General features: G+C 47.0%; 1 protein-coding gene across 4 annotated transcripts; it reads left to right on the top strand.

Moving 5' to 3' along the window:
• Positions 1 to 3,232: 3,232 nt before the first annotated feature.
• On the top strand, positions 3,233 to 9,251 carry ABT1 (activator of basal transcription 1). Of its 4 annotated transcripts, none has more exons than XM_083483182.1 (4): positions 3,233 to 4,059; positions 4,836 to 5,201; positions 5,609 to 5,784; positions 7,432 to 9,251. In XM_083483182.1, exons 1-4 carry the CDS (start codon positions 3,963 to 3,965, stop codon positions 7,768 to 7,770), a joined length of 978 nt encoding a protein of 325 aa, XP_083339308.1. In that variant the 5' UTR covers positions 3,233 to 3,962; the 3' UTR covers positions 7,771 to 9,251. The 4 variants fall into 4 exon arrangements, with proteins under 4 accessions (XP_083339308.1, XP_083339310.1, XP_083339311.1 ...); XM_083483184.1 differs by having other exon boundaries at positions 4,000 to 4,089; XM_083483185.1 differs by having other exon boundaries at positions 4,026 to 4,072.
• The last annotated feature ends 4,597 nt before the right edge of the window (positions 9,252 to 13,848 follow it).

A 13,848-nucleotide genomic window follows, 5' to 3' on the forward strand; every position in this document is an offset into this window, starting at 1 on the left:
TCTGGGGGTCCTGATGTTGAGCATTTTGTGGGCTCATAAAAGCCTGCAGTGGCAGATCAAAATTCCTGAAACGTAGGGCTTATCCACACTTGGTTTGCCCTGCCGCTTTCCCCTGGGGAAACCTAGAGTTTGGTGCTAAATTGGAACTAACACCAACTGGGTCTCTGTGAATTGCTGTTTGTTCCGATTAGCGCTAAAGAGCAGATTTTCTGGGGAAATGCAGCAGGGGAAGGGCAAAACTGTTCGGATCCGTAGCTACAAAACATGGGGCAAGCGAAAGTGTGGACAAACCCATTACAAAGCTGGAGGGTGCTGAATTAGTGTAGATGTGAGCTTTCTCTTACATTGAGGTGGGAATCTGCTTGCCCCCCCCCCCCCCGTTTGGGAGCTGTAGAGGTTTTCATATATTGCTGTAGGTCTGTGGATGCAAAATGCTTGGGTTCAATCAATATTAGGATTTAATTAGAACTGGTATGTTAGGAGCAGGGAAAGGCAGACCTAAGTGTGTATTGGGGGTCATAAGTGGTGTGGTGGTCCCAATGATAAGCCTCTGTAATTATCACATGTTTTTTTTTTAAATGATATTTATTAAGGGTTTTAGAATTACAGAAAAAAACAAAAAAGAAAAGAAAATAAAGAAAATAAAATAAAAACAAACCACAATCAAACAATACAAATTGATAAAAATCAAAATCAAAAAATAACACAACACAATCAAAAGACAAAACTAAGCCACAAACATTTAAAAACAAATCCAATATTCTCAAATCCTTAACTGTCATTACCTTCTTTCTTTGACTTCCTCACTCCTCCCTTTTTTTGTATCCTAGTTGTTAATTGTCACAGCAAATCCTTTCCATTTTTCATAATATTCTGTCATTACATTACCTTAGTCTATTTTAACCTTATCTTACTATAAAAGACGCTAAAACTTGAAACTTAGATCTTATTTGTACCAATTTCTCATAACCATAATATTCTTACATAATTCTTTTAACATTTTTGCTGAAGCCTAATAATTTCGTTCGAACATTTTTCTAACATTCATCAATTTTATAAAACAATCCTAATAAAAAAAAAAATTCTTCCAATCTTCTCCAGTGTCTCTTCCTCCTGGTCCCAGGTTTTGTCAGTCCTTTCTATCCCATCAATCTAGCGCATTAACCTGGTAATCTTATATCCGAGGCCCTTAAGTCTCTTCCATGTCCCTTCCGCGGCTCTTCTTCATATTTATACCTGTACTTTACTTTATCTCCTGCTCCTTTCATTCGTGGGAACTCCAACTTGACAATGTTTTTGACCCTTCTCGACAAGTCAGTCCCTTTTCCATATTCCACACTAAACTCCATGTGGTATTTAAAAACATGTTTCAGAGTCCCTCCAGAATTAAGTGTAATTATCACATGTAAAAGCTACTGAAGAAGGCACACTTCCTGGGTTGTGTATGAGGACAGTAATCTTCACCAAACGACAAGTGTTAATTGAAAAGACCACTTTCCTTGTGAGGTGACCACCTGGGGGGATTTGAGGTTCAAAGCATTGAAAGGGAAAAGTAGGAATGGGTGTGAAAAGCTAATCCCCTTTAAGATAATGAGCTTTAGCCCATTGAAGAAGGGACCTTCCCCTGGGTTATAAAAAAGACCAGAATTTATGCCAGGGGAGAAGCAACGGGCTTGGAGTTTAGCTGGGATGCACCGCGCAGTGTAAGATAAGCGATACTGATGCTCTTACTATGACATGAACTGGCGCTTTTGGGGCTGCTGCTGCTGTGACCGTGAGCCCCTCTGCAAGCAGCCTCAGGTTGTACAGTTGTGTAAATAAACTATATATCATAAACACCAGGGGTCAGCAAACTTTTTCAGCAGGGGGCCGGTCCACTGTCCCTCAGACCTTGTGGGGGGCTGGACTATATATATATATTTTAAAAAATTGAACAAATTCCTATGCCCCACAAATAACCCAGAGATGCATTTTAAATAAAAGGACACATTCTACTCCATCTGGTATGCAGGCTGAGACCCTATCTGCCTGCGGACTGTCTCGCCAGAGTGGTGCATGCTCTAGTTATCTCTCGCTTGCAATGCGCTCTACGTGGGGCTACTCCAGAATGCGGCAAATAGACTGGTGACTGGGACCGGCCACCAAGACCATATAACACCGGTCTTGAAAGATCTTCATTGGCTCCCAGTAAGTTTCCGAACACAATTCAAAGTGTTGGTGCTGACCTTTAAAGCCCTAAAAGGCCTCGGTCCAGTATATCTGAAGGAGCGTCTCCACCTCCATCGTTCTGCCCGGACACTGAGGTCCAGCACTGAGGGCCTTCTGGCGGTTCCCTCACTGTGAGAAGCCAAGTTACAGGGAACCAGGCAGAGGGCCTTCTCGGTAGTGGCGCCTTCCCTGTGGAACGCCCTCCCACCAGATGTCAAAGAGAACAACAACTACCAGACTTTTAGAAGACATCTGAAGGGCAGCCCTGTTTAGGGAAGCTTTTAATGTTTGACAGACTATTGTACAGTGGTACCTCGGGTTACAGACGCTTCAAGTTACAGATGCTTCAGGTTACAGACTCCGCTAACCAAGAGATAGTACCTCAGGTTAAGAACTTTGCTTCAGGATGAGAACAGAAATTATGCAGCAGCGGCAGCAGGAGACCCTATTAGATAAAGTGGTACCTCAGGTTAAGAACAATTTCAGGTTAAGAACGGACTTCCAGAATGAATTAAGTTCTTAACCCGAGGTACCACTGTATTTTAATATTTTGTTGGAAGCTGCCCAGAGTGGCTGGGGAAACCCAGCCAGATGGGTGGGGTATAAATAAATTATTATTATTATTATTATTATTGCATGACACCTACAGCCCTGGCCCCTCCACAGTCGCGGGGCCAAGCTGGCACTCCTGGCCCTCACCCGTACCTTGTGACCTCAAAGCTCGCTTTTAATTTATTTATTTTTTATAAAAAAGCCTATTAATTTTGCACATAGTTTAGGAAAAAAATAAAACGCAACAGGAGAGAAATGGTGAACCGCATTTTGGTGGGCAGCGGATGGGAACAATGTAGGTGACAGGGCTGTTGTAGGCAGTGGCGTAGCATGGGTTGTCAGCACCCGGGGCAAGGCAAGTAAGTTGTGCCCCCTAACCCGTGGATTTGCGCCCCCTAACCCTAACCCCCAGATGTTGCGCCCGGTGCGGCCGGCCCCCCCTGCACCCCCCACGCTACGCCACTGGTTGTAGGCTTCGCAGGATGCATTAAAAAAATATCAGAGCAATTCTGCAAAAATCATGCCTTTGCCCCGTTTGCCATATGTTCGCCGAGGATGCCGCCCAGGGCAGTTGCTCCCTGCTCCTGTCGATAGCGGGAAAAGGGGCTGCACTGGATTCCTCGACCCTGAAAATCAGAGAATCGGGCGCTCTGGCAGGGATTGCGGCAGCTTGCATCACCGCTCGGAGGTGTTTGTTTTTAAAGCAGTTTTTAAGCTGTTTTGTGCAAATAAAAGAAAAATAAATAAGTAAATACATCAATAAAGATTCAATAATTCCTTTTTCTTTTTCTTTAAAAAGTATAAAGGTAGAGGTAATCAACATTAGAAACAACAATTTAGAAAGAGTAAATTTTTTGATGTCTTAGAACAAAGGAAGAAAGGCAATATGTGTACATGTATGTAATGACTAGATTAGAATGAAGATATGGTTTTATTTGTAGATATGTGTGTGGTTTTTTTTTCCTTTTTCTTTTGTGTGTTTTGTTTTTCTTTCTTTGTTTGTATAGTTTTATTTTGGATTCAATGTTTGTAATTTTTGTTGTAATTTTGCATTGAAAAAAAAATATATGTACAATAATTATCTCTTCAGACGGGCCTAAAAATTCTTCTGGCTGACTCGTGCCATTCGAGAGGCGGCTTCTCCTTTTGAATGGAGTCTGAGTAGCTGCGCATGCGTGTCACTCTTCCCTTTTCCTATCTCTATGGGGTGGGAAGGCGGGGCTTGGACTTCCTTTTACCGCCTTCCTTTTGCGACAGCTGCCGGAAGTGAGCGCCGGAAGTTCTCCGCGCAGATTCCAGGTGGGCGCCGAGCGTGAGAGTTCCTCGTGGGTACGGAAGGGAGCGAGTGGCGAGGACGGGACACGGGCGAGGCAGGGGAGGGGAGCGGAGGGGCATGGAGGTTTAAGGCTTTGACCTGCTTGGCACGGACACGTGTGCGCGCACGTGTGAAGGCGTGCACGCAACATCATGCAGGGCAGCAGCACGGGTAATCGCCCTTGATTGTTCCTGCTACCCCCTTTGAGAACCACTGCTTTATGCTGTATTGTTAGCATTGTGTTCGGTCTACCAGGCCACAGTATAGTGCCCGAGAAGCAGACAGGACTGTGCAACACAGACTTCCATCATCCTGCCCAGGAGTGGCTGCTGCCAGCCAGTGTTCAGCAAACTTTTTCAGCAGGGGCCAGTCCACTGTCCCTCAGACCTTGTGGGGGGCCAGACTATATTTTGAAGGCGGGGGAAATGAATGAATTCCTATGCCCCACAAATAACCCAGAGATGCATTTTAAATAAAAGGGCACATTCTACCCACTTAAAAACATGCTGATTCCGGGACAGTCTGCGGGCCGGACTTAAAAGGCCATTGGGCCACAGCTGGCTCCTGGGCCTTAGTTTGCCTACCCATGGCTTATGGGATAAGGAGCAGTATAAATGTCAAGTGACAATAAATGTCATGGACTGAGACACTAAGGGATCGCCATGGGTGGCAGTGAGGGTCTGGGTGTTAACAGGAGGCATTCTCTCCCTTGCAGATTCCTGAGTGTTGTTGTTTTTTGAAATGTCTCTTCTCCTTGCAGGAAGAAAGCAACCTCCCAGCGCAACGTTCCCTTCTTTCCCCGACGCCATCCGGTATAAAAATAATAGTAATAATAATAATAGCAGTAAGATCAACGCTTGGATGGCTGATCAAGGTGTAGAGAAGTGTCAGGAGACACCAAGAGCTGAAGACCTGGTAATGGACATTGAAGAGGAAGAGGCAGCGACTGACCAGAAGGAAGAAGGAAGTGAGGTTCAGTTGGATCTCTCCACTGAAGATGGTGCCAAAAAAGTTGTGCCAGGCATAATTTACCTTGGTCACATCCCTCCTCGCTTCCGGCCACGACATGTCCGTAACTTGCTTAGTGTGCATGGTGAAGTAGGACGTATTTTCCTGCAGCCTGAAGGTGAGCCTTCTTGGTGTGTACTGGGGAGCAGTGGGCAGGGGTGGGTGGGTCTGCCAGTCAGCTGAACAGGGTCAGGCAGAATAAACGCCATGGTGAAAGGCTACGAAGCAAAATACCATGCTGGATACAGGTGCCTTAGAACCGGTGTCAGCATCTGGTATGGGGAGCGTATGAAAGACGTGGAGATTAGTGTAGAGAAGCTGATTTCAGAGTGTTATTTGATTTATGATCCGTATGCCACCTTAATTGAAGCGTTGTGCAATTCTTACATTTTCAAAGGATGTGAAAAAACTACAGTTGAGTGAGAAATCTAGAAGCCAGTGGATGTGTGGACCGAGGTTGCATTTAAAACTAGGCCGTTGTCACATTCTGCACAAACCTGTAACCCTCCTCTCTGTGTCCTGCAGAGCGATTTATACGAAAGAAAAAGAAGAAAGCGGGTAGCAATGCCAAGAACTTCACTGAAGGCTGGGTAGAATTCAGGGATAAACGTGTGGCAAAGGTGGTAGCTGCCAGTTTGCACAATACGCCCATGGGTGTCCGCAAGAGGAGCCGATTCCATTATGACCTCTGGAATATGAAGGTAAGTGGGTGCTGAGGGCTGCGCCAGTAAATAAGGATTACTCCCTTCGCATCTAGTTGATCTTGTGACTTAAACTCTCCGTTGAAGGAATGAGGTGTAAAGTGGCCAATAATAATAATAATAATTTTTATTTATACCCCACCCTCCCCAGCCAAGACTGGGCTCAGGGCGGCTAACAACCAATAATAAAAACAAGTTGATTAAAATACAACTTAAAAAACAAGATTAAGATACAACATTAAAACATTAAAATGCAGCGTCATCACAGGAGGAGAAAGGAAAAAAGAAGGAGGGGGAGGGAATCAAATTGATTCTAAGCCAAAGGCCAGGCGGAACAACTCTGTCTTACAGGCCCTGCAGAAAGAAATCAGATCCCGCAGGGCCCTGGTCTCATGAGGCAGAGCGTTCCACCAGGCCGGAGCCAGTGTTGAAAAGGCCCTGGCTCTGGTTGAGGCTAATCTGACTTCCTTAGGGCTTGGGACCTCTAGGGTGTTGCTATTTATGGGCCTTAAGGTCCTCCGTGGAGCATACCGAGAGAGGCGGTCCCATAGGTACAAGGGTTCTAGGCCGTGAAGGGCTTTAAAGGTCAAAACCAGCACCTTAAATCTGACACTGTACTCCACCTTTCTGAAGGTACCGGACTGAATGAAGGAAGTCATGAATTTGCAAAAGTCTCTCTCACATCCATCTATTCATTAATGTGGTGCAAAACAGCTTTACAAAACTATGCTTGGATGTTCTTGTTCCCAAAGCCCAGGGAGCTGGGGTGGGGGGAACAGGGATGGTCAAGTCCAGAGTTGACCCTCAAAGTAATATTTCACTTCCAAGGAGAAGAAACAATGAATCCATATGGGTATCTTTTCATATGTGAACGGCGTCGCATTGGCAAATCAGCTACATTCTGGAATAGCAGTGGGCTGCTGCGAAATGTGGGTCATGAGGGGATACTTTTTGGGGAGTACAGTCATTTCTCTGCTCCCATTCCAGCTCCTTTTGATGATGTCAGATCATCCAAATACGAGTTCTCCATATCACTAAAATGTTAAACACTGCATGATTATGGAGATTAACCCACTGAGCAGGGGTCCCCGGACTAATGTCTGGAGAACAGAGGTGCTTCTTGATCATTCAGACGTTGGCCATTCCTGGTTGCACGATTGTCAAATCTTTTAAGCCTACGTTTTTAATACAGTGGTATCTCGGGTTACATACGCTTCAGGTTACAGACTCTGCTACCAAGAAATATTACCTCGGGTTAAGAACTTTGCTTCAGGATGAGAACAGAAATTGTGCAGCGGCAGCAGGAGGCCCCATTAGCTAAAGTGGTGCTTCAGGTTAAGAACAGACCTCCAGAACAAATTATGTTCTTAACCCGAGGTACCACTGTAATGGGAAGGAAAAGAGACCCCAGGACTCTATGCACTGTATAAAGAATCACTCTTAGAAAGTGTTAAGAAGATGTTGTACCTCTGCTGTTGGAAGCCGCACGCCTTTAAATGCCCATTGCTTGGAGTGGCCTGTGGAGGACGTCCCTCTTGCAGGCTTCCCATAGGGGCATCTGGTTGGCCACAGTTAGAAGCAGAGTGCTGGACTCGGGCCTTTGGCCTAATCCTGCAGGGCTTAAGTTTCCTTGTCTTTTGTCCCCAGTATCTGCACCGCTTCAAGTGGACTCACCTGAGCGAGCGACTGGCCTACGAGCGTCAGGTGCGGCAGCAGCGCATGCGGGCCGAAGTTTCACTGGCCAAGCGCGAGACTAATTTCTACCTGCAGAATGTAGAGAAGAGCAAGCGCTTTTCAGAAAAGGGCAATCGGGGAGGACAGGAGGAGAAGAGCTGGGGCTTTGTCCAGCGCCAGACTGAGGAGGAAATCCAGACCAGCAAAGGGAACAAGCGCCTGAAGAAGCAGTTGGCCCGGGCTGCTGAGATCCAGCAGAAATCCCAGTCAAACAGCTCTCTCCTATCCAAGATCTTCAATATCCAACAGTAGCGCTTGTCCTCTGGAATGTCAGATTTGCTGCTGACCCTGGTTTAGCTGCTGCCTGCTGGGTTTTTATAAGCCAAGCAGACTCAGTCTATTCTTGAACCTGCCAAAGCAGGCAGGGGAAGTTCATTCTTTGTTGCACAGCACAATTTATACATGCGCTGTAGTTGTAAAACTTGTTGATCTTTCTGCTGTGCGGAGCCTCTTTTTAGAGAGCTGTCTAGCTTTGCCTGAGCAGCATTAAAGCTTTCCCCTGTGGGGATTTGGCAAAGGCATGCTCTTTTGGTTGTTCTCTTGGTGGCTGAGATTGGCGCTGGCCGTCCCACCTTGCCCAGTCCTGAATCAAATTCAGAAGTTGATCCAGCGGAAGAGTGCGCTGTTCTAGATCGGATGCTGCTGCGGGGGAGGGGAGCTGAAACTAGCTGGAATCCAGTTGCTAATAGGAACCTTGATCTTCATTTAGAAATTGGGGGGGGGGGAGGAACAGGAATGCCTTTGTGGACATTTCAGTTCTCTGCCGCTGATCATCCAAGGTACTTTGGAATGAGATGTGCCAAATGGGGATTCTAAGTGTTTTGGTGACATTAAGGTGATAATACTGTTAAGTCAACATGCAGCTGATATTTGAAACAAACATCAGGGGCTAGAACAGCAATAATCACACAGACCCCATGAAAATGTTATTTTTCCAAAAAGTGTTGAATGGGTTTGGGATTGATCATTTTCATATATTGTCCAAAAAATGTGGGCTGTTACTACTGGAATTATTTCAATTTTTTTATTGTTTTTATTTTGCATTTCACAATGTTTCAACAATAGAAATTAAGCCTAAGCAGACTCCACCTACATTAGGAATTATTTCCATTTTTAATGTGTGTGTGTGTGTGAGAGAGAGAGAAGGCAGGTAACAACTGGTAAATAAAAAAATCATTTTGAAGCACTGGTTATGTCTGTTCTTCAACCACAGTGTGTGGACATCAAATGGGAAGTGTTCTAAAGTAGTATCTGATTCCCAGTTTAGGTAAAAGAACAGTAGGATTATTGTAGCTCTGGTTTGAAATGCTCAGCATTTATTTGGTAAGCCATATGCTATATGTTACATACAGCTTCATTATGCAGGAAAGGCTTGAAACAGAATAGAGTTTTGTGGGTCCACAATCTCAGTTGTGGAGTTGGAATTGTGTCTGGTACTTGGAGCCCAGAAATCCTGATGAAAGCTTCTACGTTTCCATCCAAATGTCTTTTCTCTGCTGGGATATGATTGATGTGTTTTAGTTCTGCAATGTGGCTTCTGAATCTTACCTCCAGAGGAGGAAGACATGGAAAGGCATAGAAACAAGCTGGTATAACGATTAACATTGAGTTTACATATGAAGTGAGATTCATTCTCAGCCTCTTCTGCCTCTAAGTGAAAGATGGAAAGGTTCCTGCTGTATTGATGTGAGAAGGCAGACATAAAAATAAAAGCAATTTGATAAGCTCTGAAAGACTTTGAGAATTCCTCCTCCCCTCGCCCCACCCTTTTCCTTCAAATCTGACCTATTTGTATCCCCTTCACGTTGTCCTAAATTAATGATTTAACCTCTCTTTATCGCCGATCAGGATTCAGACCCCATCACGGGACTGAAACTGCCTTGGTTGCACTGGTTGATGATCTCCGGCAGGCTATGGAAAGAGGTGAAACCTGCCTCCTGGCCCTGCTGGATTTCTCAGTAGCCTTTGATACAGACCATGGTATGCTTCTGGACCATCTAGGAGTTGGGAGCTGGGGACATAGTTATCCAGTGGTTCTTATCCCTCCTAGGCTGTGTCTAGAAAGTGGTGTTGGAGGTGGGACAAGTGTTCAGACTTCTGGGAAGTCACTTGTGGGGTGCCTCAGGGCTCCGTCCTCTCCCCCCCACGCCGTTTTTTTTAACATCTATAGGAAGCCTGTGGGACATCAGGGGCTTTGGGTTAAGTGTTCACCAGTATGTGGATGATACCCAGCTCTACCTCTTCTTAAACTGGAACCAGTAAAGGTGGTGAACGTCCTGTGTGTCTGGAGGTGGTTGGAAGATGGGTGGTGGTTAATGGATTGAGGTTGAGTCCTGACAAGACAGAAGTATTGTTTTTTGGGGGGCAGATGTGAGGAATCCCTGGTCCTGAATGGGGTAACTGTGCCCCAGAAAGGCCAGGTGCGCAGCCTGGGCGTCATTTTGGACTCATAGTTGTCCATGGCGGAACAAGTCAATTCTGTGTCCAGTGTGGCTGTCTCCCAGCTCCATTTTTAGCATGCCAGCTGAGACCCTATTTGGTTTACAAAAAGATAGAAAGAACATAGAGAAGATTTGCTGCATTTCTATTTTGCCCAGACAAATAGAAAGGCTTGTGGTTGGTTTGCATCACAGAATTGTAGTTGGCACTGGGGGTCATCTATTCTAGCCCAACCCCCTACAACAAAGATTTCCAAACTCTGCGCTGCAACACATCAGTGTCGGCTGCAGTTTGTAGGTGTGCCGTGCAAACACTCCCCACTCTCCTCCAAGCGCTGGAAAAGGGTTAGTTTAACCTCTGGTTTGCTAGTAAAGCTAAATTACTGTGTTGCCAAATGATGCATGTCTAAAAAGTGTGTTACCAACATCAAAAGTTTGGAAAGCTGCCCTAAAATGTAGAAATCTCTACACACAGTCGCCCATCCAATTTGAAACTGTACTGGGCCTTGCTTAGCTTTGCAAATGTGTTAGCAGTTTTATAGCTGCACCACTAGGCATCATCATCTTCATATATATTTTTTAATTCTATTTCTTATCTGCCCTTGACCACAAAGCCCCAGGTTGGGTTACAGCAATTTAAAAATACTGTATTAAAACACAATAGTCAAAAGAACAGGGTGAATCCTAAAACATGTCTCGGGGGTCAAATACCATGTAGAGACGCATCTTCAGCAACTCCAAAGAAACTCTTAACAGCCTCTCACTGAGGCTGTTTTGTGGGCCAGAACCTCATTGCAGCACACAGAGGCCAACATGCTGTGGGATGTGTTTCATGAGCATTTCCTTTGCATCCAAAAGGCGGCTTTGGGGACAAAGGTGTGCTTTTGGCTGCATTGCAATGGCAAGGGATTACCACAAGGGGGGGCAGAGTATGCACAACCTCTATACAGTGGTGCATCGCAAGACAAAATTAATTCGTTCCGCAAGTTTTTTCTTGCGAGTTTTTCATCTTGCGAAGCACGGTTTCCCATAGGAATGCATTGAAAATCAATCAATGCGTTCCTATGGAGACCGTCCGGGGACAGAGGGGAAGCGCCGCGCGCCTTCCCCTCTGTCCCCGGACCTGTTTTAAAGCAAGGGGCAGCGGGGAGAATCGCTTCTCCCCGTTGCCGCCCCTTGGTTCAAAAGGGGTCCGGGGAGAGAGGGGAAGGCGCGCGCCTTCCTGTCCCTGGAGATTGCGGGGCTGGCAACGGGGAGAAGCGATCTTCTCCCCACCGCCCCTTGGTTCAAAAGAGGTCCGGGGACAGCGGGGAAGACGCGCTGTGCTTCCCCGCTATCCCCGGAGCTTGCGGGGCAAGCTTCGTTTTGCGAAGCAAGCCCATAGGGAAATGCGTCTTGCGAAGCGGCTAAGAAAACGAAAAACTCCTTCGTCTAGCGAGTTTTTCGTCTTCCGAGGCGTTCGTCTTGCAGGGCACCACTGTACCAGAGGCAGGGACTCTTTTCACTTCGGAGAGCCACATTCTCTCTTGGGCAACCTCCTTGGGGCCAAATGCTGGTGGTGGGCAGATTAACAAAACTGGCTTTTATTTTTGTGTATCAAGCTGCATTCCAGCCAGGTGAATGGGCTCAGGGGAGGCAGAAGCAGGGAACGTGCGCTGCAGACTCCCCAGAGGGCATTGGTAGAGCTTGCGATTTGTTGATCCCCTTGAATGCTCTGGAAGGGGCAGCCTGAGGACTTGCCCTGGCTCCTTAGGCCTTTCAGTTTTAGCAGCAGGTCTTCGAGGCCCCTCTAAATAAAGCTCCTGTTACTGAACTATCAGTTCCTAACCCAGAAACGTTGCTCTCACTCCTGCTGTGCAAAGCAGCAAACCCATTTTTCCGAGTGCAGGTCCTTTCCTTACCCAGACCAAACTGCCCCATCCCAATAGAAGAGGGAAATAGCAAGCCTTACAGGAACCCCAGGGTGTACAAAAAATTATTACGGGAGGGTGGAATCTTGTAAGGGAAAACCCAGAAGCAGCTCAACATGGATTGACTTGAGCAAAGGAAGGGGGGGAATGGAGCACTGCAGAAGCTGCTGGTGGCTGGAACCCTGAAGAGCAGCACTCTGCACAGCGCATTTCACAGGCTTCCTTTGTATAGTCTTACCTTGTAAGTCAAACACCTTGAGAGTCAAACATTTTGGCTTCCGAACAAAGCAAACCCAGGAGTGTTCCGGTTTGCAAATGTTCTTTGGAACCCAAACGTCCAACTCGGCTTCCAATTGGCTGCAGGAAGCTCCCTGCAGCCAATCGGGAGCTGTGCCTTGGTTTCCAAACGTTTTGGAAGTTGAACAGGCTCCATTCGACTTCCGAGGTACGACTGTGAATTTATAAAAGGGGGGAAAACCTTTAGGAATGAGGCAGAGGCTAACACCAGATGAGATGATAGCCACAGGGGTGGCCCCAAGGGGGGAGGGAGGCCATAGCTGTCAATGTTTCCCTTTCTTAAAGGGAAATTCCCTTATTCCAAATAGGATTCCTTGCAAGAAAAGGGAAAAGTTGACAGCTATGGGGGAGGCATGTGCCTGGGAGGGGGCGGGAAGGTAGAGATGAGAAGCCCCATTGTATCCACATCTGAATCTGTCTATGTTCATGCTTTTGTGCGCGGCTCCCAAGCCCTTGTACACAGCCTACATGCATGAAGCTTGTCCATATGTAAAGATTACACAGGTGGTCAGTTTAACCTCTGCAGTTTGGGGCTGGACTGACCACTGCCATCCTTCCCCATCTGTATTCAATCTACACCTTCAACATACAGTGGTGCCTCGCAAGACGAAATTAATTCGTTCCGCAAGTCTCCTCGTCTTGCGAGTTTTTCGTCTTGCGATGCACGGTTTCCCATAGGAATGCATTGAAAATCAATTAATGCGTTCCTAGGGAAACCGCCTTCAGACCAGGTCCGGGGACAGTCTGTCCCCGGACCTCTTCTGAAGGCTGGGGGGGGGGGCAAGGGCTTTTCTTCCCACCCCCAGCATTTAAAAAACCCCCAGGACAGCGGAGGACTTCTCCGCTGTCCGGGGCGATTTAAAAGCCCCTGGGAAGGCAGGCAGGGGGGACAAAGACTTTCGCCCCCCGCCCGCCTTCAGAGGGTGTTCCCGCCCCCGCTTCGGAGCAGCGTTCCGAAGCCGGGCGGTGGGGGCAGGTGTTCCCTCCCCCCTGCCCGGCTTCGGAGCACCGGGAGAAGCGATCTCCCCGCAGCCCCTTGCTTCAAAAGAGGTCCGGGGGCAGCGGGGAGCGCTTCCCGCTGTCCCCGGACCTGGGGCTGCGGGGAGAAGATCGCTTCTCCCCGCTGCCCCTTGCTTCAAAAGAGAAGACCCGCTGTCCCCGGGGCAAGCTTCGTTTTGCGAAGCAAGCCCATAGGGAAATTCGTCTTGCGAGGCAACTCGAAAACGAAAAAATATTTCGTTTTGCGAGTTTTTCGTCTCGCGAGGCGTTCGTCTTGCAGGGTACCACTGTACTATTAGCTCCTATGAACTGGGCCAGGTTCTGAGATCCTTGGGGGAGGGCCCTCTTTTGGTCCCACCACCCTCACAAGCACGGCTGGCAGCGACATGGGACAGGGCCTTCCTGGTGGCTGCTCCCAGACTTTGGAACTTTGTGTCTTTACAGCACAGTTGAATTCCAGAATTTCATTTTTCATTTAAAATGCCTCCCTCCCTTGCCTTTCCTTTTGCGGCTGCTGTAAGAGGGCAATTGTTCTCTTGGTAGAATAGTAGAAAAACAGCCTGTTCTCTTATTTTTTGAAGCAACTCTTCTAACAGTGTGAAATGGCAGGTTGTGCAGCACCTTGCAGTTTAACACCTGTGCTTTTAGTTGCTCATGCATTTAAAAAGTTGCAGCTGCCCCTCTTC

The sequence above is a fragment of the Podarcis liolepis genome (assembly GCF_965112155.1).
Source record: "Podarcis liolepis genome assembly, chromosome: 17".
NCBI classification, from domain to species: domain Eukaryota; kingdom Metazoa; phylum Chordata; class Lepidosauria; order Squamata; family Lacertidae; genus Podarcis; species Podarcis liolepis.